The sequence below is a fragment of the Lineus longissimus genome, chromosome 13, assembly GCF_910592395.1.
Source record: "Lineus longissimus chromosome 13, tnLinLong1.2, whole genome shotgun sequence".
Taxonomy (NCBI): Eukaryota; Metazoa; Nemertea; class Pilidiophora; order Heteronemertea; family Lineidae; genus Lineus; species Lineus longissimus.
The window spans coordinates 2,049,764-2,076,204 of record NC_088320.1 but is presented as its reverse complement, the minus strand read 5'-3'; the positions used below and the strand labels follow the sequence as shown (position 1 = coordinate 2,076,204).

The 26,441-nt window shown below is 41.2% G+C and overlaps 1 protein-coding gene across 1 annotated transcript in view; it reads left to right on the top strand.

Moving 5' to 3' along the window:
• Positions 1-26,441, top strand: part of LOC135497618 (uncharacterized) — a 66,982-nt gene that overhangs the window by 24,710 nt on the left and 15,831 nt on the right. The window contains exons 44-92 of the mRNA XM_064787422.1: positions 178-401; positions 935-1,075; positions 1,671-1,841; positions 2,289-2,456; positions 2,684-2,879; positions 3,313-3,518; positions 4,557-4,734; positions 5,142-5,236; positions 5,570-5,732; positions 6,375-6,506; positions 6,823-6,954; positions 7,241-7,366; positions 7,856-7,993; positions 8,191-8,325; positions 8,757-8,915; positions 9,330-9,593; positions 9,961-10,095; positions 10,379-10,528; positions 10,766-10,888; positions 11,096-11,221; positions 11,500-11,631; positions 11,913-12,035; positions 12,547-12,678; positions 12,921-13,049; positions 13,267-13,392; positions 14,015-14,137; positions 14,491-14,619; positions 15,288-15,410; positions 15,952-16,089; positions 16,610-16,732; positions 17,491-17,601; positions 17,909-18,034; positions 18,628-18,783; positions 19,557-19,676; positions 19,823-19,960; positions 20,177-20,299; positions 20,836-20,964; positions 21,367-21,501; positions 21,759-21,887; positions 22,276-22,398; positions 22,592-22,720; positions 23,206-23,352; positions 23,465-23,575; positions 23,755-23,877; positions 24,022-24,141; positions 24,537-24,665; positions 25,087-25,221; positions 25,545-25,673; positions 25,779-26,027. Of these exons, the coding sequence (XP_064643492.1) occupies positions 178-401; positions 935-1,075; positions 1,671-1,841; positions 2,289-2,456; positions 2,684-2,879; positions 3,313-3,518; positions 4,557-4,734; positions 5,142-5,236; positions 5,570-5,732; positions 6,375-6,506; positions 6,823-6,954; positions 7,241-7,366; positions 7,856-7,993; positions 8,191-8,325; positions 8,757-8,915; positions 9,330-9,593; positions 9,961-10,095; positions 10,379-10,528; positions 10,766-10,888; positions 11,096-11,221; positions 11,500-11,631; positions 11,913-12,035; positions 12,547-12,678; positions 12,921-13,049; positions 13,267-13,392; positions 14,015-14,137; positions 14,491-14,619; positions 15,288-15,410; positions 15,952-16,089; positions 16,610-16,732; positions 17,491-17,601; positions 17,909-18,034; positions 18,628-18,783; positions 19,557-19,676; positions 19,823-19,960; positions 20,177-20,299; positions 20,836-20,964; positions 21,367-21,501; positions 21,759-21,887; positions 22,276-22,398; positions 22,592-22,720; positions 23,206-23,352; positions 23,465-23,575; positions 23,755-23,877; positions 24,022-24,141; positions 24,537-24,665; positions 25,087-25,221; positions 25,545-25,673; positions 25,779-26,027 (7,002 nt within the window). The remainder of the gene's footprint in view (positions 1-177; positions 402-934; positions 1,076-1,670; positions 1,842-2,288; positions 2,457-2,683; positions 2,880-3,312; positions 3,519-4,556; positions 4,735-5,141; positions 5,237-5,569; positions 5,733-6,374; positions 6,507-6,822; positions 6,955-7,240; positions 7,367-7,855; positions 7,994-8,190; positions 8,326-8,756; positions 8,916-9,329; positions 9,594-9,960; positions 10,096-10,378; positions 10,529-10,765; positions 10,889-11,095; positions 11,222-11,499; positions 11,632-11,912; positions 12,036-12,546; positions 12,679-12,920; positions 13,050-13,266; positions 13,393-14,014; positions 14,138-14,490; positions 14,620-15,287; positions 15,411-15,951; positions 16,090-16,609; positions 16,733-17,490; positions 17,602-17,908; positions 18,035-18,627; positions 18,784-19,556; positions 19,677-19,822; positions 19,961-20,176; positions 20,300-20,835; positions 20,965-21,366; positions 21,502-21,758; positions 21,888-22,275; positions 22,399-22,591; positions 22,721-23,205; positions 23,353-23,464; positions 23,576-23,754; positions 23,878-24,021; positions 24,142-24,536; positions 24,666-25,086; positions 25,222-25,544; positions 25,674-25,778; positions 26,028-26,441) is intronic.

The following is a 26,441-nucleotide window of genomic DNA, read 5'->3' as shown; positions in this document are numbered from 1 at the left end:
GGGTCAAGGTCGTGGGTATGGGTCAGGGTCATTGGTAAAGTGTCAAGGTCATTGAAGAGGACGTTTTTCTCCTGAGTCAATCACAAGTTCTCTGTCATATATACGGAACATATTGAGTACATTGAAATGACCTGACCTTATAAACAAGCCTTAGCATCTCAACTCCTCCTTTTTTAGAATTCGGTAGTTGCGCCTGCTATGGTGATCCCCACTGCAGCTCATTTGACAAGAAGTCACTGCATTTCCAAGGAGCGTGCACCTACACGATGGTCAGGGATCGGTGCACCGAGGGCAGAATACCAAACTACGAGGTCGCACAGAAGTCTTCTCGGCGAGGAAACATCCAAGCGCCACTCGTGTCATGGGTAAAAAATGTCATCATTAAGATTGGAATGGCACAGGTAATAATCTGAAAAATTCCTCCACACCGGCGTAAGCTGCTGATAACCATTATATGTCCACTCCTGAATGTCTATTGCACAATAACTGACGCAGACAATGAGATCAGAAAAACTCGAAACTATAATTCATCTCAGAGCTATGTGGCCGGAATTTGACAAGTATATGATTGAAAATCGACCGGGTCTATTTGGCAAGCCGCTCGCCGAACAGGCATCTTTTTTTGTCCTGTTTGGAGAGCCGCTTGCCAAACAGCACTTAAAAGCCACCCTTGTTCGGCCAGCCGGGCTTGCCAAACAGGTAAAAAATCTACCCTGTTTGGCGAGCTGGAGACTTTACTTTAATATTAATGAGTTCGGCTCTCCATTCAGGACAAGAAAAAGTCGCTGTTTGGTAAGCCGGGCTTGCCAAGTAGTCACTTCCTTGAAAACATAGAAGTTATTCAAATCATGTCATCTTTTACATGAAGTCCCGGTAAATGATACCAAGACTGGAATCGCAAATCCTAATGCAAAACGATCGTCATCTTTTTCAGAATTACCTAATATGGCTAGACGAAGGCAAATCTGTCTATATTAACTCAGAGGAGGTGACTTTGCCTGTTACTGTCAGCGACCTAATAACTGTCAATGGAGTGAACATGTCCTACACGATTAAAATAGAAGGAAGCGAAGTTGTAAGTACCATACAGAAAATGCAGGAGAACAATCAGAAATGAAAACTGTACGGCCGGTGTAATGTTTTTGAGTGTTTCTATTTTTGAGTGTTTCCCCTCATTGTCTTTGTTTGCCCTGTTTGGAGAGCCGCTTGCCAAACAGCACTACAAAAAGCCCACCTGTTCGGCCAGCCGGGCTTGCCAAACAGGTAAAAAATCTACCCTGTTTGGCGAGCTGGAGACTTTACTTTAATATTAATGAGTTCGGCTCTCCATTCAGGACAAGAAAAAGTCGCTGTTTGGTAAGCCGGGCTTGCCAAGTAGTCACTTCCAAACTGTACTATAAAATCTTGGAGAACATAGGACTTGTGATACCGTATTAACAAAGCTGTAAAAGCAATTTTAGTGTGCACATGTGCTGTAATTGTTAGGCAATAAAATATTTCGGAGGTTCTATAATTTTAACAAATTTCGTGATCATTAAGATAGGTTTTCTATTTTTTGCGACTGTTTAAATAATTGACATCAAAAAGAGTTCTTTAATTGGCAGTTTGATTGTTTATCATAAATGTTTCTTTAATTGCTACTTTGGCAATGTTCGTTTCATTCTCTCTAGGTGGTACGCTTTGCGAATAAACTGGAAGTGCGGTGGTCAGGGACAACTCGAGTTGATGTCATCGTGCCAAAGGAATTTAAAACCAAGACCTGCGGACTTTGTGGTAACTTCAATAACAACGAAGCTGATGACTGGACCATTGGGCCGGCTTGTAAAGATGCGGGAAAGCTGGTACGTTTGTTTTGTGTAACGGTTTCGGTTAGGTCACTTTATCGGTTGATTTTGTGTGACTTATTCGGTTGGGTAAAATGGAATTACTCATATTCAAGAAGGACTCCAGCTTAAAGGTTGAAAAGTGAAAGTTCTCCTGAATATGAGTAAAACAGAATTACTCATATTCAGGATTGATTCCAACTTATTGGTCAAAAAGTGTAGAGCCTCCTGAATATGACTAAAAAAAGTATTCATATTCAGGAATGACTCCAACTTACTGGTCAAAACGTGTAGAGCCTCCTGAATATGACAAAAAAAGCATTCATTTTCACTAGGAATGACTCCAACTTACTGGTCAAAAAGTGTAGAGCCTCCTGAATATGACAAAAAAAGCATTCATTTTCACTAGGAATGACTCCAACTTACTGGTCAAAAAGTGTAGGGCTGCTCATTTCTTTCCCACAGACAACCAACAATAATAAATTTGGTAACTCCTGGCATACAGACAACCCGACCTACATGCCTTGCTTTTCTGACTGCGACCCCGACCCTACTCCTGATTGTTCAGGACCTATGCGAGTCAGCGCGGAGGCCAAGTGTGCTATCCTCAAGGACCCGAAAGGCAAATTTAAGGTAAAATATTCATTTAGATTGATTGCCTTTACTAAACTTAGATCTGCCATGGGCCCAGTTGAAAAAAGTTTACTTGGCATAGACTCCGCCAGCGGTAAAGAGCGTAGGTTTTTAACCAGATGGTTGTAAGAAACCATCATGTTATCTGTACCTCATCGCGCAACTATCGACGTTTCATGTCTCGTTCAAAGACAGCATTATTTTAACGATACATGTGTAATCAACAGGTGTGTTTGGATGCTGTCCCCGCGAGATTTGGGGATTCATTTGGGGAAACCTACTATTCGGCTTGTGTATATGACGTGTGTCGAGCGCCAAATAAGGCTGAACTCAGTATTTGTGAGGCTGCATCAACGATGGTCGAAGAGTGCATGCGCGCATTCTATGTTGAAGTGAAAAATTGGAGAACGAAGGACTTTTGCGGTAAGTTAATGTAAAGTAACATTCAAGGGCTGCACCGTTTGTGATTATCGTATTTTCGCATGTCTCGGAGAATACATTTGATAGGTCGGTAGACTGAATACTATATGACATGTTTCACAGAATTTCATTTCATAATAACTGCATTACAGCAATGCATTTTTTCTAATCGGTGTCCAAAAATCCATGATGCACAATTCATTAAGTGGACTTAGTTTTTGGCTTATCAAAAAAATGTCAGTTTTTCTCCTCGATCATTGTACGTCTTGCTGCAGGACTGACTGCCAAAAAGACTTCCGAATCTGCCACTTTCAACCTTTCTTCCTTCATTGTCAATTACCTATTGCTGTTTAACAACCAAATACGACTTGAACTCGCATCGTATCCTGGCAAATGAGGTTAAACTCACTGTGGTGACCCTCCACTTTCGTTGTAGAGATAACATGCAGTGAGGGTATGGTCTACAAGACGTGTGGGAGCCCTTGTGAGATAAAGACGTGCACTTCGGCCAATTCGTCGAAGCCCGTGTGCATTCAACTGTGCAAGGAGGGCTGTTTCTGCAAGCCTGGACTAGTTATGGATGGAGATAAGTGTATTAAACCGGAGGATTGTGGATGCACGGAAAACGGGAGATATTTTTCAGTAGGTCTTTGTTTACTCTCGATTTCGTTTCTTTACTCTCGTTTGCGGTGGCCGTTGCGGGTAGCTGCGACAAGAATCGGCGATCGCTTCTACCTTGAATCAAAATGAAACCCAGGCAGTCTTATCCAAAGAGAAGCAATGTTTTAACGCTTAGCGCAGCGAAACCCAGGCAGCTGTCTTATCCAAAGAGGAGCAATGTTTTAACGCTAATAGCGCAGCAAAAACCCAGGCAGTCTTATCCAAAGAGGAGCAATGTTTTAACGCTTAGCGCAGCGAAACCCAGGCAGTCTTATCCAAAGAGAAGCAATGTTTTAACGCTTAGCGCCGCGAAACCCAGGCAGTCTTATCCAAAGAGGAGCAATGTTTTAATGCTTAGCGCAGCGAAACCCAGGCAGTCTTATCCAAAGAGGAGCAATGTTTTAACGCTTAGCGCAGCGAAACCCAGGCATTCTTATCCAAAGAGGTGCAATGTTTTAACGCTTAGCGCAGCGAAACTCAGGCAGTCTCATCCAAAGAGGAGCAATGTTTTAACGCTTAGCGCAGCGAAACCCAGGCAGTCTTATCCAAAGAGAAGCAATGTTTTAACGCTTAGCGCAGCGAAACCCAGGCAGTCTTATCCAAAGAGAAGCAATGTTTTAACGCTTAGCGCAGCGAAACCCAGGCAGTCTTATCAAAAGAGAAGCAATGTTTTAACGCTTAGCGCAGCGAAACTCAGGCAGTCTCATCCAAAGAGGAGCAATATTTAACGCTCAGCGCAGCGAAACCCAGGCAGTCTTATCCAAAGAGGAGCAATGTTTTAACGCTTAGCGCAGCGAAACCCAGGCAGTCTTATCCAAAGAGGAGCAATGTTTTAACGCTTTGTGCAGCGAAACCCAGACAGTCTTATCCAAAGAGGAGCAATGTTTTAACGCGTAGCGCAGCGATATCTCTCACAAGTTGCATGGTCAGATATCACTCGTTTAGTGCTGGGTGCATGCAAAGCTCCATCCGCACAAACTCATGAAAACCAACTCCATGCTACATGTATATCTATTTCAGGCTAACGAGACATTCGTCAGACCTAACTGTTCGGAGTCGTGTATCTGTGACAGTAAAACAGGAAAGTTGGTTTGTACCAAAATTAACTGTGACAAAGATGCAAGCTGTGCTATCAAGGGTGGAAAGAAGAACTGCTACTGCGACAAGGGCTTTGAAGGCGACGGACAAGATTGTGACGGTGGGTAGACGACTTCTAAAACTTCGATTATACACGTTGTGAGAGTTCACGTTGACGCTGTTCACCTTTCATGGGTCACATGAAGAACGAGCAAGTCTACACTGAAGAGCGAATATTTGTTACAGTCAAATTGAGCAGTTGGAACTTGAATCGAGCAAAACTGTTCATGAAAACTTTACACTATAATTGCCTCATTAATGAGATTTACCGATATGTTAAAAAATGACTTCAGAGCGTTTTGTTAGATTCAAAAAAAGTAACTTTTCAGTGTTCCGACATAACACCTGTTTAAAAACACTGATAACGGCGTGTATGTCCACGCCATTTGTTACCCGACAAGGAAATGTCGAGGGCAGCACTACTGGCTCTGCTAATGTTCGTGATGCATCGAAAATCTTATCCTGCAGATATTGACGAGTGCAAGAATTCTGCCAAGCCCGTCTGTGACAAGAATGCCTTCTGTAATAACACGTATGGTTCATATAACTGTACCTGTGAAAAGGTAAGTAGTCTAGATTCATCTTTATGAGGTAAGTGGAAACAGTCATCTCTTGCCCCTTTTTGTTGTCTTACAGCATAGATAAATCAGTCCAACAAGTGGCAGACCTTACGCGTTAGAATCTTTCTGGTCCTTGAAATACCTTCCATCAAGCCCTGCTGAAATTGAGTGAGATATCTTGGCCATTACATCATCCACTGTCCCAGCCTGGACTGTGATCATGGTACTAATCAAAACACTGAACCGATTGCCTCGCCAGCCACCACGCAAAGCCTAGTTCCCGGTTAGAGCTAATGGGCAATTACATCTACAAAAAAATATTATATTTTTCACCAGGGATTTGAAGGCGCTGGCCGTGGTGCAGGAAGCTGTGCTAATATCGACGAATGCGAACGGAAGACACACAATTGTCATAAAAATGCTGAATGCTCCGACACTACTGGATCATTTAACTGCGACTGCAAAGAAGGTTACTCAGGGAACGGCACCAATTGTGATAGTAAGTGCGGTGTTAATCGGTAAATTTTCACGCGTCTTAATATATGCGATTCGCGAACATTTAAACGATATCCGCGAAAAAAAAAGTTAAATCCCTGAAATTGAGAAAAATGTATACTCAGATTGGTCGGAATGGTCGTTGTGATGAGATATCATTGGGACACGGATTTGTGTTTGTCAGTCACTGATCTGGAGCTTCCACCAGCCCTACCCTCATTCTCCCCCTCCCCAATTTGAAAATGTTCTCACAACACTTGTGGAGGTCTATTTAAAAGTATCTATGCTGTACACAGTGCCGCATGTTCCCATATTTTCATGGAAGTGACAACCCGGCTTACCAAACAGCGACTTTTTTTTGTCCTGAATAGAGAGCCGAACTCATTAATATTAAAGTAAAGTCTCCAGCTCGCCAAACAGGGTAGATTTTTTACCTGTTTGGCAAGCCCGGCTGGCCGAACAGTGTGGCTTTTTAGTGCTGTTTGGCAAGCGGCTCTCCAAACAGGACAAAAAAAGATGCCTGTTCCGCGAGCGGCTTGCCAAATAGACCCGGCCTATTTTCATACCTCACAACACTTGTGGAAATCGTTTCTTAGTGATCAGCATTTAGTCTCATACATTGTAATTTCAAACTGATTTGCTCCAGACATCGATGAATGTACGACAGGCAGAAACCGGTGTGATAAGATCGGCACGACCTGTCGAGACACCGATGGAAAGTATGCTTGTGACTGCAAGAATGGATTCTCCAGCAGAGTCGACGATTTTGAGTGCAAAGGTACTGCATTAGTGATAAACGTAATCTAGAATGGTGCCGATACATTCTTATGACTGAAATCCTTTTCGAGTGCTTGTCATCATTATTTATCGGCGATATAGGAATCGCCATGAAAGAATCGGTTGTCTCACCAATTACTACGATGGTTTTTTTTATAGACAACCAGTAAGTCTAGATTTCAATTGGTTTCAATTCCTGAAAATAGTCATTTTCATATTGTTTTTGTTCCATTCACACTATTAAGTAGCGGCGAAGTTGTATTTTTCCAACATCTTGGAAAAGGACTCAATTCCCAATGTCCATTTCTTCCCAACAGACGATGACGAATGTACTGACCCCATCTATAAAAACAACTGCCATGAAGATGCTGACTGCAGCAATGCTCCCCCCGGGAAATTCAGTTGTAAATGCAAGGAAGGCTACATCGGGGATGGAGTCAACTGCACAGGTTGGTTCACAGGGGTGATGTTTTGTTCAGTAATTAGCACCAATCCCCCTCCTCCTGGAGGTAAAACGTTATTATACCCAGCCGAATCGTTAGAACTGTAAATGTACTTGTTCTCAAAATGTAAGAGAATGTGATGTTTAATGAAAGTGGTGATAACAACGGTATGAAATGGCAATGATGATATTATGGTATCTTATTGACTGATAATGATAATGATAATGATAAAGGTATGGTAATTTAAATGACTGATATGGTAATGATGATGATAATGGCAATGATATTTCAGACAAGGACGAATGCGAGGACCCCAAGGACAATAGCTGCGACCCCAATGCAAACTGCACCAACAGCATCGGCTCATATAGCTGTAAATGTATTGCTGGTTACAAAGGAGATGGCTTCACCTGTGAAGGTAACAATCTTTCTCTGCACCAAATATATCATTTTCAAGGTTTTCAAATTGGAAGTGACTACTTGGCAAGCCCGGCTTACCAAACAACGACTTTTTCTTGTCCTGAATGGAGAGCCGAACTCATTAATATTAAAGTAAAGTCTCCAGCTCGCCAGACAGGGTAGATTTTTTACCTGCTTGGCAAGCCCGGCTGGCCGAACAGGGTGGCTTTTTAGTGCTGTTTGGCAAGCGGCTCTCCAAACAGGACAAAAAAAGATGCCTGTTCGGCGAGCGGCTTGCCAAATAGACCCGGCCAAAAAAAAAATCGCAACTCTTATTTCGTGGATCGAGATAATTTGAATTTGAGGAGAGGCTACCGAGTACGTTTGGAGTTTTAAGAAGTCTGTTTCAAAAAGAACTCACAATAATAACAACTAGTACATGTACATGTATGTGTGGTATATCATGTTCAAATAAAAAGAGTAACATTTTGATATCTTGCTTCCGCAGACATAGAAGAATGCATAGAGCAACGCTTGACAGTAATATGCAATCAAGATACTGAGGTTGCAGAATGCATCAACACAGTTGGTTCGTACGAATGCGAGTGTAAGGACGGCTATGAGGGTGATGGGGTCACTTGTGTTGGTAAGTGAAAGAAAACTGTGAGAAGAGAGACATCTAATAGTGGGAATAAATTAAGAAAATAATTAGCAATCATCGTCACCTTTGACTGCACCAGTAACAAAGTTGCACTGATCTTTATAAATTAGTCCATATGTCACTCCTTCTTCTGACTCTTCGACTTTATCTTATCTTTCTTCTTCTTATCTTTTTAACTTTAGATATCGACGAATGCATTACTCTAGGCCCTACAGCATGCGGCGATGACTCCGAGTGTAACAACACTCGTGGTACATACACCTGTGAATGTGAGGATGGCTACGCGAGTGCCACCAACGATGGCAAAAATTGCGAAGGTACAGATTGAATTGGAAAACCCGAAAGAAATTGCAAAACTCATCAAAATAAAAGCTTGGGCTATATCGGCTAAACACAAATAGATGACGACTTGATTTCACCAATAACATTTTAACTCAATCGCTTTAACCATCTCTGCAAATACTCCTGCTGCTATTTCTAGTGGCTCAGGTAAATTAATAGAAATAAACTGTTCATTAGTGCTGTTGTTATACACGGAAATAGCTGGAATTCGGAATTGTTTTTTTTAATTTGGCCCAGGATATTTGTAAGCCAGCCGGTCAATGGATTTTTTTATATTCGAGTTCATTTCAACAAAGTAGGCCTATACCTTTAAGGTATGTCTTTCAGTTTTGATTTCATCTTTTTAGCTATGCCTTTTTTCATGTATCGTATCGGTAATCTTATTGGTATGTTATCTTCAATTAAGACATTGACGAATGCAAAGATCCCAAGAAATCGCCGAAATGTGATATCCGTGAGACAGACAATGTTTCCCACGGCTTCTGTGTGGACAACCCTGGAGACTATGAGTGCAAGTGTAGTCCAGGCTTCATAGACGTGAAGGGGGATGGATCGTACTGTAAAGGTGAGTTTTGGCCCCCAGTGCATTGGCGTTTGATCCCCTTTTCTTCCCACCACTGTCATTTTAAAACGAACAAGGAAAAAAAGAACAAAAGGAAAATAGGTAGGAAGAGTCCATTGAACATTTTCTTTGTCGTTGAGGGCGGTCGATTCCACTGTGGTGTGTGGGATACATAGTGGTTTATTACAGGAAAGAAAAGTCCATTGACCATCGTCTTTTGTCGATTAGGGTGGTCTGTTTCAATCGGCCAGGAAAGTATACGCCCTCAATAAGGTTTTTTCTTGGCTGCATACCTATGTGAAGTTGCTTCCCCTACAAAAATCTTACTCAATAGACTTATTTTTCTGTAATACAACACATGCCTCATCGGCAACAGGCGTCCCGAAAAATCTCATTCTACCCCGTCTTTGCTTGCAGATATCGACGAGTGTACTACCGTCCCTGACACTTGTGGTGATGAGAATGCCTTGTGTAAAAACACCCCAGGCTATTTCAAATGTACCTGTAAAGAAGGTTACCGGGACAACGGGGCATATTGCGAAGACATTGACGAATGCGCAGAGGATATTGATGAATGCGACAGTAAGGCTGATTGTGTTGATGTGGATGGAACGTACGTTTGTACTTGTCAGGATGGCTACAAGAGTGCAGGAAATGGCGGACGCAAGGGCGATTGCAAAGGTAATGCAAAATGCATTTAACTTCGTATTGTACATGTATTTTTATTATAAAGTGAAGGCACACTTATGACTATTGTTGTCACGTTAGTAATCACAACCATTGACGATTAAAACCGTCGTCGAGATTGTGATGAAGAAATGCTGCAAGCTCACAATTTGTAGCACATTCTTTGACAAAGCCGCCAAACATGACAAACAGCTGAAAACGTGGTAAGATGTCAAGCAACAAATCACTCGTACAGCCAAAATTACTGTCTTTTATTTGTAATGTAAAAGCATCTTTCCCCACGTGACCCTGAATGGCGCAAAGTGATTGGCGGACAATGAGGTACGATGAATTACAATGGAAAGGATGAATTTTATTACAGAGGTAGACGAGTGTAAAGACAACCTCATAGGCTGTGGCCCCAGAGAGGAATGCATTAGGAATGGACCAACCGACTACTCGTGTAAATGCAAGGAGAAGTTTGAACCCAGGCCGAACGGTCAACTAGGCTGCAGAAGTGAGTAGAGGAGGCGGCGGGGGCGGTTAATTCACGTCCGACATTCCGAGGGCCATTGGTTCGAATGCCCAGCTGGTCGTTACTTCGAGTGTCAGAGGTTCAGCTAAGTTAATGAGCTGTTTGAGCAGCTCGGTTGAAATTGATAGCATATTCAATGTAATTATTAGTGACAGGAGTTTTAAAGCGTTTCGAGAGGAAGATAACTCATGACATGTGAAACATGACAAGTGAGAGAGTGAATCCTATGTAAGTCCAGTCTAACCGGTTAGCCTATACTTTCCAGAGCCTGACCTTTGCAAGAACATGACAAATACTCCTTGCTTTGATGTGACAGAGTTTTGTATCCCTAAAAAAGGAGGGGAGTTTGACTGTGGCTGTAAGGACGGATTCAAGAAGAACCCAAGTAGCAATTCCTCCAACGATCGATGCGAAGGTATGTTCGTCAGTCCTGGGGCATACTCCAAGGGGCTCCTTTGTCCTGATCGGCAACCAGCTTCGAAGAATGAAGCCAAACCCGGGTAGATCTCGCTTGTCAGAATTGGATGGCAAGACATCCAGGAGAGGGAGACTCCGAAATCAAACCCAACAACCAAAATCGGAAGGAGCCAGAAACTTTGGCAAAAGCCCTCTTTGGTGAAAGCTTGAATTAACCTTATGTTTTCAATTGCAGACGAAAACGAATGCATTGAGGGATCTCATGTTTGTCACAAACTAGCCGACTGTCACAACACATTCGGAGGCCATAGCTGTTCGTGTAGGAAGGGATATGTTGGAGATGGGCAGAATTGCAAAGGTACGTAAACAGTCTTGTGTCTATACTTTGGGATACGAAACTTTCTTAATTGGAGGTCATAGTTCGCAAGGCTTACGAAACCACTCTGTTAAATTCTTTTAATTTTTTTCACTAAAAAAGGCAATTTACCAGCAAACCGGCGGCCGGCTTTCACCATTTGAACTACTGTGCATGTAACGCCCTTGTCTTCTCAATATTTCCTTTTAGATGATAACGAGTGTGAGAAGAAACCAGCACCATGCAAAGGTCCGAAGGCGAGGTGCATTAACACACACGGCAGCTTCAAGTGCAAGTGCGGCCAGGGTAACAAGCTGAAAGGAGACACGTGCGAAGGTATGGACAAATGCGACGAATGAAGAAGTGTTGAGAGATGCACTGCTTTTCGGTCTTGGTAAATTTATTCCCGATACAGTGTAACTGGCGGATGACAGTATTGGGTAATTTTAAGAATTGTAATAGAATAACGATATCGAAACTATTATAGGACCACATGTACAACAGTCTAGTTTCAATCGCTAGAAGCACTTCACACGTACTAACGCTATAGTTAAGTAAGACATCTCATGACTGTTCCAATCCTCTGCTTGTAATTATTTGTTTCTTTCTCACAGATCGCGACGAGTGCGTGGAAAAAAGGCACGACTGCCGTAAGAGTGCTGTGTGCAATAACACGGAAAACGGTTTCCAGTGCGACTGTAAAAATCCAGCCGACCTCAAGGATAGAGATGGAAAGGGTTGTCATCGTAGGTTCTTCTTTTCCTCTTTTACCAGTTCTTAGCTGAAAATCCTGGCACGCTTGAGTTTGTTTTGTTTCAAGGAGTACAGAAAAAACTATTTACGCAACAATGTGTGATACTAGTATTGAACAGGAGAAATGGCGAATAAGCCTCCAAGATGCCTTGAATCCCGGGTCTATGTCACCAGTCTAACCATTAGACGAAAATTATATTTCTATGAATGTAACATCACTTTGTCCCTTTAGGTGAACCTTTAAATTCTGTTTTTGTCTTGGCAATTCTTCCAGCAAACAACGACTGCTCGGAAGATCCAACGATTTGCATTAGCTCCAAGGAATGCGTCCGAAAGAATGGGAAGATGAGATGCGAGTGTAAGGATGGATACAAACCAGTTGGTATTACATGCAAAGGTAAGCGACTCAGCAAATCAAAAATGCAAAATAATGTTTCGTTTTGCCAAGGAGGTTTCGTGATATGTTGGTTTTGCCTTCAAAAACTAGTTTCCAGCGGAAAATTAGCATCTCAAACAGGATCCACGGATTTTTTTTAGGGAAGTGACTACTTGGCAAGCCCGGCTTACCAAACAGCGACTTTTTCTTGTCCTGAATGGAGAGCCGAACTCTATTTGGCAAGCCGCTCGCCGAACAGGCATCTTTTTTTGTCCTGTTTGGAGAGCCGCTTGCCAAACAGCACTAAAAAGCCACCCTGTTCGGCCAGCCGGGCTTGCCAAACAGGTAAAAAATCTACCCTGTTTGGCGAGCTGGAGACTTTACTTTAATATCAATGAGTTCGGCTCTCCATTCAGGACAAGAAAAAGTCGCTGTTTGGTAAGCCGGGCTTGCCAAGTAGTCACTTCCATTAAAAATATGAAAAAAAAATCATGCCTGAATTTCGTTTCATATCCATTCCATTCCATTACAGATATTGATGAGTGCGTGGAGTCTGGAATACCACCCTGCAATGGCCCACACCAGCGCTGCGTCAACAAAATACCTGGGTTCGAATGCAAGTGTGACGATGGCTATAGACGTTTGCAAAATGGCAGATGCAAAGGTGGGCTGTTAACTAATGCCTTATCCAGTTGGCTTCCTCTTCAGGAACACGTATCCACCACAAAAACAAACAGCAGCAGTAGCGCCATTGACGCATAGGCTGTGGTTAATCGTCTGCTGGTTGTCTGCAGCCTAACGGCGGGTCAGTAACGGATTGGAATTGACCAAAGGGTTTGTCAACAGACATTTTTTTTGGTAAACTGAATTTATCATTATCTTCTTTTTGTTTTTCCGATGTTGCAGATATTGATGAATGCAAAAGAGACAAGCCCAAGGCATGCGGCACGAATGCAACATGTAAAGATACTGAAGGCAGCTACGAGTGTTCATGTCGTTTGGGGTTCAAGTTACTGCCAGACAAATCCTGCGAAGGTAAACACTTAATTTCCTCTTTTGCTACTGCCCGTGTTCTCAATTTTAAATGGACAGTCAAAACTAGTAAAACTAAGTGAGGAAAATGTATTTGGCATGCATAGTGTAGGATATGGTCATTACCACCTTTTTGATAAAATTTAGTATACGCTCTTACACAATGCGTGATTTGGCCGACCAAAAGACGGAGTCGGTTACGTGACCACTTCTTTTTCAGATATTGACGAATGCCGAAACAAAAAAAAAGCCGGCTGCGATGATCTAGCTGACTGCATTAACACAATTGGATCACATATTTGTGAATGCAGAGAGGGCTACTCCGGCAATGGAAAACGATGCGAGAGTAAGAGTTTTCACGATTTTTATGTTGGCAGAATGGGAAACTTCCTTTGATTTTTCTGGTCAACATTTTTTTCATGATTTTAATTTTTCTTCGCCAATACTAAATTTTACTACTATATTTGCAAAATGTGCAAAAACAAAATGCCAAAAAAATGTATAGGTTGGTGGTATAAATGGACAGATGCCGTTTCTGAATGCTTCCAAATGTCAAGTGAGTAAGTAGAAGAGAGAATGAATGGAGAAGGGGGTATTTCTTATGGATGAAGAAGGCTGTGAGATGAAGAAGTGTACTGAGTAAGAGCAGGAGAACGTGTATGGAAAATGAGGTGTTATAGTACCGGTATTATATAAAGGCCGGGTCTATTTGGCAAGCCGCTCGCCGAACAGGTATCTTTTTTTGTCCTGTTTGGAGAGCCGCTTGCCAAACAGCACTAAAAAGCCACGCTGTTCGGCCAGCCGGGCTTGCCAAACAGGTAAAAAATCTACCCTGTTTGGCGAGCTGGAGACTTTACTTTGATATTAATGAGTTCGGCTCTCCATTCAGGACAAGAAAAAGTCGCTGTTTGGTAAGCCGGGCTAGCCAAGTAGTCACTTCCTTATATAAAACATGTATGACGTTTTAGATATCAATGAATGCAACGAGAAACAGCACAAATGTCACGAGAAGGCTGTATGCAAGGACACTGTTGGTTCGCACATTTGCACGTGCATCGACGGTTTCACGGGAAATGGCAGACATTGCAAAGGTGAGGAACTTATGGCCAATTTCACGGAAACGGTGATCAGAGTTTTGGTGATTTACACAGAAAATCGGTATTCGAATTAGAAGTATCTGAAAACACTCCCTTTGCCATAATCAGAATACGCATTAAAAAGAAAGAAAAATTGTAAATATAATGCTTTTTTTGCCATTTACAGAATTCTTTTTTTGTAATATACATTTCCCTAGTACTTTCTTTTTTACATTTTACATTTTACACTTTACATTTTTTTTAACTTTTTTTTTTTACATTTACAGCATTCTAATATGATTTTAATAACCATAATATATTTGTATAAGGTTATATTTGCACTGAAATATTTTCATTCTCACCTCCAGACATCAATGAATGTGACGAAAATCGAATTCGTCACAACTGTGGCAAGCATGCGAAGTGTGTTAACTTATATGGAAGTTTCAAATGCGAATGCGAGGACGGATTCGCTGGTCACTGTGATCAGTGTAGAGGTATGAGACTTTCTTAAAGTGAGAATATTTCTAGGGGGTCCCCGTCGAATTCGTCACTGTCAAACTCCGCGATCATAAAGACGATGTGTTGTATGGTTTCATCGCAACTGGGTGTATTGTACGCGCCGGTCACTGATCCAAAGGATGACCGCGCTCAACGTTGCTTAACTTCCACTCTGGGGCCAACGCGCCAACCACTGGGCCATAAAGGAATTCCCTCATGGCCGGCGGGTTAAGCCGTGCCATATACCTGGGGGTACTATACATCATTCCCCCTTCGGACAGAGATGGATCGTCCGCGATCCTACTTAGCGCTTCATGCGTCTCAGTACCGCCGGCGGGTTAAGCCGTGCCATATACCTGGGGGTACTATACATCATTCCCCCCTTCGGACAGAGATGGATCGTCCGCGATCCTACTTAGCGCTTCATGCGTCTCAGTACCGCCGGCGGGTTAAGCCGTGCCATATACCTGGGGGTACTATACACTGGTGTTATGACTGGCTCACACGTGCTTACCTATCAACTGCAGGATCACTTACAAACCCAAAGAAATAGGCTTTTGAGTAGATTACTGTATTTGCTTGCAGTAAACAACTCAAACCACCAGACAAAATATATTTCGAAGTCGACAGTACAATAGTTTAAACATAATCGTATCTTTTTCAGACATTGATGAATGCGTTGAGGGTAAAGCAAAGTGTAGCACATATGCAACATGTACAAACTACGTTGGCGGATTCAACTGCAACTGTAAGAAAGGCCTCTTTGGAGACGGACACAACTGCTGGGGTAAGATTTTTTAAACGTACATGTAGTTGTTTTTCTTCATTTTAAAGTTATATATATATGTTTATTCGTATAAGATTACAAAATCAGATACACTTGATAACTGTGCAGTGCTCAGATTACATGGTGCAAAAATTTACAATTCAACTGACAATTGTTACATTTTGTGTCTTCTCCGCTGGTAAATAAAAAAAAAAAAAAAAAAAAAAAAAAACACATGAGTCCAGGTTACAGCTATGAAACGCATAGAAATTCTATCATATCCGAAATCTCGTCCTAACTATGTACAGGGACAAACCTGGCCTTTAGAGCTGGCATAAAGGGAACCCATCCTGAGTACCAGCTTTAAATCATTATGGCAATTAAATTAATTAGTTTCAACAAATTGCCTGCCGTGGGTGACAATGTTGCATGTGAGCCAGCCAAGATTCCAATTTGAATTGCCAACATGTAAGGTACTGTGAGTTTTTTCATGAATTTAAATCAGAAATTTGATTATGAAATTCCAGGTCAGTGACTCTCGTACATGTATTATGTTTTATAGATTTTGATGAATGTGCCCTTGGGATCCACGAGTGTGGTGACCAGTCGTTTTGCGAGAATACCTTCGGTGGCTATATATGCGTGTGCAACATTGGATACAAGTCTGTTGAAGACTCTCGCAAGGGCCAAAAATGCATCGGTGAGTACATGTGTACCTTACCAAGAGTCCTTTTAGTTAAGATTTATTATTTGGCCGGGTCTATTTGGCAAGCCGCTCGCCGAACAGGCATCTTTTTTTGTCCTGTTTGGAGAGCCGCTTGCCAAACAGCACTAAAAAACCACCCTGTTCGGCCAGCCGGGCTTGCCAAACAGGTAAAACATCTACCCAGTTTGGCGAGCTTGAGACTTTACTTTAATATCAATGAGTTCGGCTCTCCATTCAGGACAAGAAAAAGTCGCTGTTTGGTAAGCCGGGCTTGCCAAATAGTCACTTCCTAAGATTTATCATTTTCTAAACACGTATAGACTTGATCAGCCCCGAACTTCCAACAAACAACCAAACGGGCACAAGATGTCAATACGAAGTGACATTTTTAGTCTACTGATGACAAACTGCATGTTGTGCTGAAACATTTGAAGAACATTTCCAAGATAGCTTGGGATGACATAGAATTGCCAACTTAAAAAAAATTAGTCATTTACACTTTCTCTCCTTCTAGATTTTGACGAATGCTCCAATTCACTTGGAGGTTGTAATGAGAATGCCGAATGTATCAACACAGTAGGCTCCTACATTTGCCAGTGTAAAGTAGGTTTTTCAGGTGATGGCAAGGAGTGCAATCGTAAGTTTCCTAAAGTTTAAGATCCAGTGATTGCGGTAGACTCGGGGCATTTTATTTTCGCTTATGAGCTCAATTCTTGAATATGAAAATCAAATTGCAAAAACAAGAGCAACGAATTTTTTTTTGGTTAACAGTGTTTGAATCCCAAATAATGGCAACTTCAATATATTGAAAACCGCCAAATTTTCAAAAATAAATATTTTGACAGCCCGAAATTTCATAATCCGCCAATACATTTTTTTTTGTGGACAGAACAGATTTTGAGAAAGATTTCTTTAAACTAATGAATAATGCTTTCTTTGGGAAAACTTCCGAAAATACAAGCAAAGAAGAAAACGTTGAGTTGGCGATGGACCACAAGGCTGTCTCAGATTTTGAGGAGGATTTCTTTAAACTAATGAATAATGCTTTCTTTGGGAAAACTTGAGAAAATACAAGCAAAGAAGAAAACGTTGAGTTGGCGATGGACCACAAGGCTGCATCAGATTTTGAGGAGGATTTCTTTAAACTAATGAATAATGCTTTCTTTGGGAAAACATAAGAAATAAGGAAAAGAAAAAAGGTTGAGATACCATTATATTATGATACACATTAGCTAATTAGTCCATAGGTATGCTACACATTAGCTAATTAGTCCATTTGCAGTTCACTGCAGTAGGCGTTTAATGGGGTTTCTTCCAGTTAAGAGTTCCTAGCATTTTGATTATGTTCCAGTCGTAACATGAACAAATAATACCAGGATATCTTTTTTACTTTAGCCAGCAATGTCAGAAACTGTGGCGACAAGACGTGTCATGAGATGGCAATGTGTGAGGACGGTGTATGCAAATGTCGAACAGGCTTTACTGGAAATGGTGTATCTTGTACTGGTATGTACAGTTAGACAGACCTGAATAGCCTATAACCCCGACATTCGATTCTAAAAGACATTTTTTTTGCGCTGAATTTGTTTATAAATTGGAACGGAAATGCAACATTATTGATACAGGTGTAGTGTCTCAGTGTGTTGCCGTGTGTGAGTGGTTCCCTTCAGTAGATCAGGCGGTTGTTGCTCGGTTAGTGGCTACCTTATCTGTAAATTGGAAAATAATAATGGAAACACTGAAATAGGGGATATACCTGCACAGATGTTGCACTAGTTTGTTTTGCTAATAATCTTATTTTCCATACATGTAGATGTTGACGAATGTAAGACAGGGATGGTATATTGTCATGCCTCGGCCGACTGTATCAACACACCAGGGTCCTTCCTCTGCAGATGTCGATTCCCATTCCTCGGAAATGGTGAAATCTGTTTTCCTTGTAAGTACCATTCTGCCACTACAGCACAGCATTCGTGGTAAAAATCATGGGTGTGACCAAATATTCATGTATTGGAAGCACTAACTAAGTCAAATCGATATTTTAAAGAATACTAATAATCCTTTTACCCTTTCCATACTCCGCCTCCACAAAAAAGTTTTTTTCCCGTGAAATGTAAATATAGAAAAAAAAAAGAAAAAATGTATAAAGTAAAATTAAAATGTAAAAAAAAAAGTACTAGGGAAATAAAAATATATATTACAAAAAAAAAAAGGCAAATCGATATTGAAATGCTGACAACGTAATCTTTTATATACAAACGTACATTTATCTATGGTGTCGACAACTGAAGATGAATTGACTGTTATGAATTCCGGATAGAAAACATCTTGTTCTATAGAGTTGGTAGAGTTGGTAGAGTAAATTGGATGTTGTCATAATGGGAATTTTCCAAAAAAATATTCAAAAAAATAAAAATAAAAAATTCGAAAAAAGCTTTTGCGAAACTTTTTGTATTTGCATATTTGGAGATTGTGAAATGTTACTTGGACATTAGCACAATGATCATGCCCAGTTCTATTTTTTTCACCCAGTTTGGAACCCCTGTATGGGAGGTTTGGCATGTGGCAAAGCCGCCTCGTGTAAACCTAAGCAGGTTGGACGCTTTGGAAAAGGATCTGTATCAATTCCGCAATGTCTCTGCCTCGATGTCAACAAGAAATTGGACTCAAGGGAATTCCACTGCATAGGTAATGACACTTTTTCACACAAGTCATCTTCAGCATTGCTTTAAAGGATATCCTGATACCACTGACGTGTGTAAGGTACTAAGGTACAAGTAAAGGCAAACAGAGAGCTGTTGGTCAAGATTATGGTATATAAACGAGCAGTCTGTTGAGATGACGGGGTACAGAGAGCTGTTGGTCAAGATTATGGTATATAAACGAGCAGTCTGTTGAGATGACGGGGTACAGAGAGCTGTTGGTCAAGATTATGGTATATAAACGAGCAGTCTGTTGAGATGACGGGGTACAGAGAGCTGTTGGTCAAGATTATGGTATATAAACGAGCAGTCTGTTGAGATGACGGGGTACAGAGAGCTGTTGGTCAAGATTATGGCATATAAACGAGCAGTCTGTTGAGATTACGGGGTACGGAGAGCAGTGCGTCGAGATTAAGTCATAGCGAGAGCAGTAGTCTGTCGACATTAAGGTATAGAGAGAGGAATCGGTCATGATTATAGTTTAGGGAGAGGTGTCTGTCGTGATTAAGGTATACAAAGGCGATGATAAAGTTGCTAATGTTGGTTCATATAAGGAAAGAATGAAATTAGTACAGAAAAATCAAGTTGCTTTGAATGCGGTGATTCGAGTCCCAGTCAAGGGAACTTGATTTTTCTGTACTAATTTCATTCTTAAGGTATACGAGGAGCAGTCTGATCTGAGATTCCAAAAAGTCAAGAAATACTTGTTCGACCAAATGATTGATTGAACAGTTCATTGATTGATTTGCTTTCTTTCAGACAAGAATGAGTGTCTGGACCCGAACTACTGTGCCGTGAATCAGGAATGTCTAGACTACACTAATGGCGCTGCCTGCGTGTGCAACCCTGGATTTGAGAGTGTTGACGGCGTTTGTACAGGTACACAGGGTCATATTTAGAGGGGGCAGTGTAGAAGTCCTTCCCCCTCACTCTAGCTAGTATTTTAACCCGATTTGAGGAAGATTTTCCGACTTCTTGGCTTTCTAGAGTGTCTCCTACATTTCTGAAAATTAATTATGTTACAGAAATAAATGCTTGTGACTCGAAGCAACACCTCTGTGATCCAAGTCAGGAATGCGTCTTCCGTGGCAATGGAAATGGTTACCTTTGCGAGTGTGGCAGTGGTATGAAGGAAAACCCAGTTACCAAAACGTGCGAGCCAGGTAAGCATGAGAAAAATGATGAACTGTAGTGCATGTAAATATAATTTTAACGATTTTGTCTTCACTGGCGGATTATAAAGTATCTTTTAGTTTTTCCAATCACAAAACTTTTTTGACATGTTTTATTTTCTCATGCAACGAACTTGGGGTTAGCAGCAGATTTTATTAGTTTCATGATCACCAGGGCCTGTCAATGTATCACTATATCTCTTGCAGTGCCTCAATGCATCAAGGATTGTGGTGAAGGAAAAACCTGCAAGATTGTTGGACCAACGAACGAGGAGACTTGTGTATGTCAAACTGGCTACACACTGGCACATCCAAATGGACCTTGTGTTGGTGAGTTTAATAAGCAACAGTTTGTTCAAATCCAAAGTCGATTTTTATCATGAATCATATCCGGATCATATCTCATATTTCCCTATTTTGCTGATGCTGATTTTCTGTGTGAAGTCACTAAACATCCGAGCAACACCCAGCACCTCTTTTTTCTTCTGAAATTGGCTATAACAAACAATGCATGTTACAATATAATTAGGCCGGGTCTATTTGGCAAGCCGCTCGCCGAACAGGCATCTTTTTGTGTCCTGTTTGGAGAGCCGCTTGCCAAACAGCACTAAAAAGCCACCCTGTTCGGCCAGCCAGGCTTGCCAAACAGGTAAAAAAATCTACCCTGTTTGGCGAGCTGGAGACTTTACTTTAATATCAATGAGTTCGGCTCTCCATTCAGGACAAGAAAAAGTCGCTGTTTGGTAAGCCGGGCTTGCCAAGTAGTCACTTCCATATAATTACAACAATCTGAGGAACATCTGAGCTCTTTCTTCTCGTTAAATTGGCTATATTAATAATGCATGTCACAACAATTTCATCTTTAGATGATGACGAGTGCCAAACCTGGGGAGCTCGTGAATGTGACTTGAAAAATGCTAAGTGTGCCAATACTGAAGGGAGTTTCAAGTGCAAATGCAAGGACGGCTTCCTTCTCATCAGCGGAATGTGTCTTCGTAAGCAAACGATATATTATTATTGCTCAGATCTTAAAGTAGGAAATGAGACATTGGTTTTTCGTACAAAAAATGCTTACTGCATGACCGAGATTTCTCCAAGCAGGATCACTGAAAAATCATTTTAAAACTATGAAAAGAATGGGTTCACTTAACAACAACAGAATGTAACTGTGTACCTATCTATTATTAATACATGTATGTACCCGATATTTAGAAACATAAGGGAAATCTTTATCAGAGATTAGCATTAGTTTGACACTAGATGTGGCGATGCGTCAGGGGAGGTCTGATCGAAGTACACGAGCTTGAGTCTGGTCTCCACCAGACCCCTATCCTCTACCTCTAGGTTACAATCTTTAAGGCTATCGCACAAAAGGTTATACTTTTCCACGTTTTTAGTCGAACCGTGTTTGGATGGTAAAAATGCTTGTGAACTTGGAGAGAGATGTATTCCCGATGATACGGAGGCGAAGTCCTACCGCTGCGAGTGTAAAACAGGCTACAAGAAGGAAAACGATAAGTGTGTTGAAGACAGTAAGTCAGCTTAAAATCTTGGCCATCGCCGAAAACAACGGAATGCTTTTGTCCAATGCTAATTGTTAATGGCTCGAGATATTCTTTCGTACTTAAAAGAAATACATGATGATATTTATACTTTTTAGAAATACCACTCCATTTCACAGATGACAGAAAATCAGTTCATTTTCATACTTGACAGAAATACCAGTTCATTTTCATTATGACAGTCAATTTTCATACTTGATTGAAATACCTTTTTTTGTACTGAACAGAATTACCTGATTGCAACTGTGGGCCACACGGTGTCTGTAAAACATCAACAGAAGGGGCAGCCCTTGGAAAATGTCGATGTGACAACGGTTTCAGAATAGACCCGAAAGCCGTTAAAGACATCTGCGTCGGTAATAATCCTTTTTACTTATTCAAAAAGAAGAATATCATGAAAGTTTATTTCGTAATTCAAAACATAATCTGGCAATAAATTAAGTGTTCTCTTCGATGATGCAGTCATTTTACTCTTAATGATGGCTTTTACCTGATCATATAAGCATGTACTTCATCATACATGCATCTTCTTCAAATCATTGGTGTCTGTAACATAAGCCCAACTTCGAATGAGTAAGACTAATTTCTAAGCCTTTTCTCCTCGCCGTTCACGAAAGCCTCACTACAAACTAAGGTATTTTATCCGTCACTTCACTGCAGCCAATGACAAACTAGCTTGTATGTCATGAATTTCTTGACAAGGGCTGTGCTTTCCTAACGAGGCTAACTACATGCTTATTTCAGATGACAACGAGTGTAACCGGCCTGATGCATGCCATCCTCTTGCCATCTGCACCAACACGCCCGGTAGCTTCACATGTGAATGCCTGAAACCCAACTTTGTAGGGGATGGTGTCCAATACTGCGGTGAGTAAAGCAAGCGATTTTTATCACTACGACCTTTGCCCATGGTCATTTGCGACGAAAATCGCTCGTGGATTTCCTATTTGTAAAATTCTTTGGTTGATTATTTTCGTGATTCAACTCGATCCAAATCGCAAAAATATATCACCATTTGCAGCTTTTGACTTCATGTAATTGACGCCATTTTTCTCTCCAGATCTAAATGAATGTTTTTATAAAAAAGACAACGTATGCCATGAGAAGGCAGACTGCATCAACGAACCTGGAAGCTACAAGTGCAAGTGTCACGAAGGTTACAGGGGCGATGGAATCACTTGCGAACCCGGTAAAGGTCAAATATAAGATACAGGCTGCTCTAGACACTTATCTTTTGCGGGCGTTATATCATCGCAGATTTCTCGAATAATCATTATTTTCCAAAACTTTCGTGAAAGAAGAAATTAAAAGGTGGGAGATTTTTCGGTTGACAGTATACTGTAGGCCTACTTTCGAAACCTTCGTTTGACGACTTGTGGTAAAAAGATTGAAAATATTTCCAGGGAAATCCATCAGCCTAAAATATGAAATAAAGGCTGATGCATTTTATTCATACATGTAGCACATTGGATTGAACATTCAAGTAACAATCGCTTTGCTTGAATACATGTGTTTACATCCTTGTTTTCTCAAATAAGCGGCGAACGTCCTACAGACACATACTCAGTGACAAGAACATGTTAGAATGATTGCAGAATTCTTTAATCGCTTCAGCTGCAGATGATTCAGGATTTGAGCAAAATAGCACTTTTAATCATCCTCTATATTTCACAGAGCCTGACCCATGCCTTATCAAAAACGGCAACTGTCCTTTAAACAGTTACTGCCTAACTAAGAAATTGAAAGCAAAGTGCGTCTGCAATAGAGGCTATCGAGGTGACGGCGGGAGTTGCGTCGATGTCGACGAATGTAAAACTAAAGGTAAATCTTCAACAAAGTTCTTAGCATAATTCTCATATTTCGCTATTTGGCCGATTTCGCCCGTTTTCAGTTATGGTCCGTGACACTACACACAAATTTTTCTAATTTGCAGGATTGTTACAAAATAAGTGCGTTCCGAATTCCAAATGCCAGAACTATCTTGGAGGTTATATGTGTGAATGTATGACTGGTTATGAAGGGAATGGATGGGAGAAATGTGATGGTAGGTTTAAGAGGTTTCAACCAAGAGACACTTAATCTTTGTAGATTTACGTTTTCAACAGCCTGGTCGTAATCTGCTGATAATCTGTCCCTTATGCTAACGACGGGTCACTTTTTTCAGTTCTGGTCAGTTGCGTTCATTTCAACACTGGTAGCACGAGTTTTTACTTATTGTTCCAGATATTGACGAGTGTGAGACTGGAAAGCACACATGCCATGCACGAGCAGACTGTAGCAATACTGTCGGCAGTCACAAGTGTACATGCAAAGAAGGATTTAAGGGCGATGGTCTCTTCTGTGTCCGTAAGTATTTTAAGAGCAAATGCTGTTGGCTAAAAAACTGATAAAGGACAGCATCTTATATAGATTTATAAGGAACCAACAGTTCAGGCGTGCTTTACGAGGACTATATCGAATTTGGCCAATGATGCTCTTCGTTCTCTTCAGCTGATGCCAGATGCAAGAATGTCGGTGGATGTGGGGCTAATGCCTCGTGTGAACCGAAGGACGACGGATTCGTATGTAAATGTGATGAAGGGTTTACAGGCGATGGACAAACCTGCAAAGGTAAGCAAGTCGACCCTGTCATCAGTTGAGGGGTTAGTCTTAGCTCATTTCAGGAGTAATTGCCTGGCCAAACTAATAGAACATTCGAGTGTATGTCCGGCATCAACTATCACTATCAGGACTTAAAAGTCCTTGTTGATATGGGCACATGCTCTTATAAACTCAATATTAAAGTGAATCTTCCCGCTGTGCAAACGTTCAGAATCTCGAAAAATCCATATTGTCTGAGAAAAAGGGCTTCCTTACTTGACCACCCCGAATTTTCGATACGTCACTGCAGATTTGAAAAAGTTCAATGCAGCCTTCGAACCCACGGACGTGACGTTTGTTTATAGAGTTGTGAGTTATTCCAACAATCATATTGTGATTATGATTTTTTTTAAATTTCATTTCAGATATCAACGAATGTGCAAACAAAAAAGACAATAACTGTCACAAGAACGCCAAGTGTAAAAACAAAGACGGTGGATACGAGTGCGACTGTAAACCAGGCACTGCTGGAGATGGAAAGCTCGTGTGCAGAGGTACGAGATTGATGCCTTCCAAGGGTCATCACATTCGCATGGCTGGTTACTGTACTACGGCCATGTTTGTTTTGAATTACCCTCGGGACAGACATTGGGAAGCTTTTGCAACCCCTGTGAATGACGAAGTAGGAAAGTCAATGGTGTCACCAAGTCCTGTTGTCGATGATGCACCATTCCGTCGCCCAACCTGACGTCGGATGTCAAAATTAAGCCGCTTCAATATTTCTGAGATTCCTGTCTTCCCTTCTCTTGCTGCCACCTTCCAAACTCAGTAGAATGAGGAATCCAGAACGTCTTCAAAAACAGTCTTTGATAAAATACATTACATCGTACTGCATAGTTCTCAAACTTTTCCAATAACAGCAATTATACGCGACCACACTTGCCACACCTTCAATGAAACACCTTCATATTTCAGACAAGAAAGAATGCGTGGAGCCTGGTGGCAAGAAGTGTGGCCAACATGCTCACTGTGTAGACAGGTTCGAAGACAGAGCCGTCTGCAAGTGCAACAAGGGAGCCGAACGGGTTGGGGGAAAAGGAAAATGCCTGCGTAAGTTTGAAAGGACATTTGATCTGGTACCGTAAACCACAAAATGTTCCCAGACAATTATCGTAGCAGATTTGGCCAATAACCTAAATCGTAGGTTCTATATGAAATTTTGTAATAAATCCGCCCAAATATATCCCAATCGCCAAAAATTAGGAGGCATAAAAGTGACTTGATTATGTGTACAGCAATTTCGGTTCGGTTTTTTTTCACAGATCAAAAGCATTGTACTGAATGTGTTAGAGATGTACTACAGAACCTAACTAAGTGGACATGATAAGATATCGAAATCATTTTGATATGTACATGTATCATTAAATTTACAGCCATCAACGAATGCGCTAATGACAGTTTGAACGAATGCGACAAGGAAAATGCAGATTGCGAGGACACGACAACGGCCTACACCTGCAAGTGCAAGGATGGCTTCCGTGGAAATGGGGAGAATTGCAACGGTAGGTTACTTTACATACCTTGCGTTACATATGTAGGCACTAATGAAGTTGCGTTTCTCATTTTCTCGACCTGCAATAATCGTTCTCATTAATTTGTTTATCAAGACATTGACGAATGCAAAGAAGGCTTGGCAAACTGTGACAAGAATGCCCTCTGCATCAACACGCCTGGGAACTACACCTGCAAATGCCTCAAGGGATTTCTCGAAGGCAAGGAGAACTGTACTGACATCAATGAGTGCGAAGATCCGAAAACAAACATCTGTGCTGAGCAGGCTGATTGCGATAATAAGGATGGGTACTATGAGTGCACGTGCAAGGATGGGTTCGTCGGAAACGGACAACAGTGTGTCAGTGAGTATTATAGCACATCATCACCATCACCGTCGTCGTCGTCGTCGTCGTCGCCGCCGCCGCAGCGTCATCGTCGTCGTCGTCGTCGTCGTAAGCGTCATGATCCAGATTTGGACCTTTGCCTCCTTGGATGTGTTTCGAAACTTTTTTGAACACTTGTGAGTGTTCACCCGAAATAAATAAACATAATTTGTCTAAAAGGAAAGTACAGAAGAGTTATACAAGCTATGTATTATTTTTAACATTGATAAGTGTGCTCGTGGAAATATACAAGAGTTATACAAGCTATGTATGTTATTTCTAACATTGATAAGTGTGCTCGTGGAAATATACAATAGTTATACAAGCTATGTATGTTATTTCTAACATTGATAAGTGTGCTCCAGGAAATGTACAAGAGTTATACAGGCTATG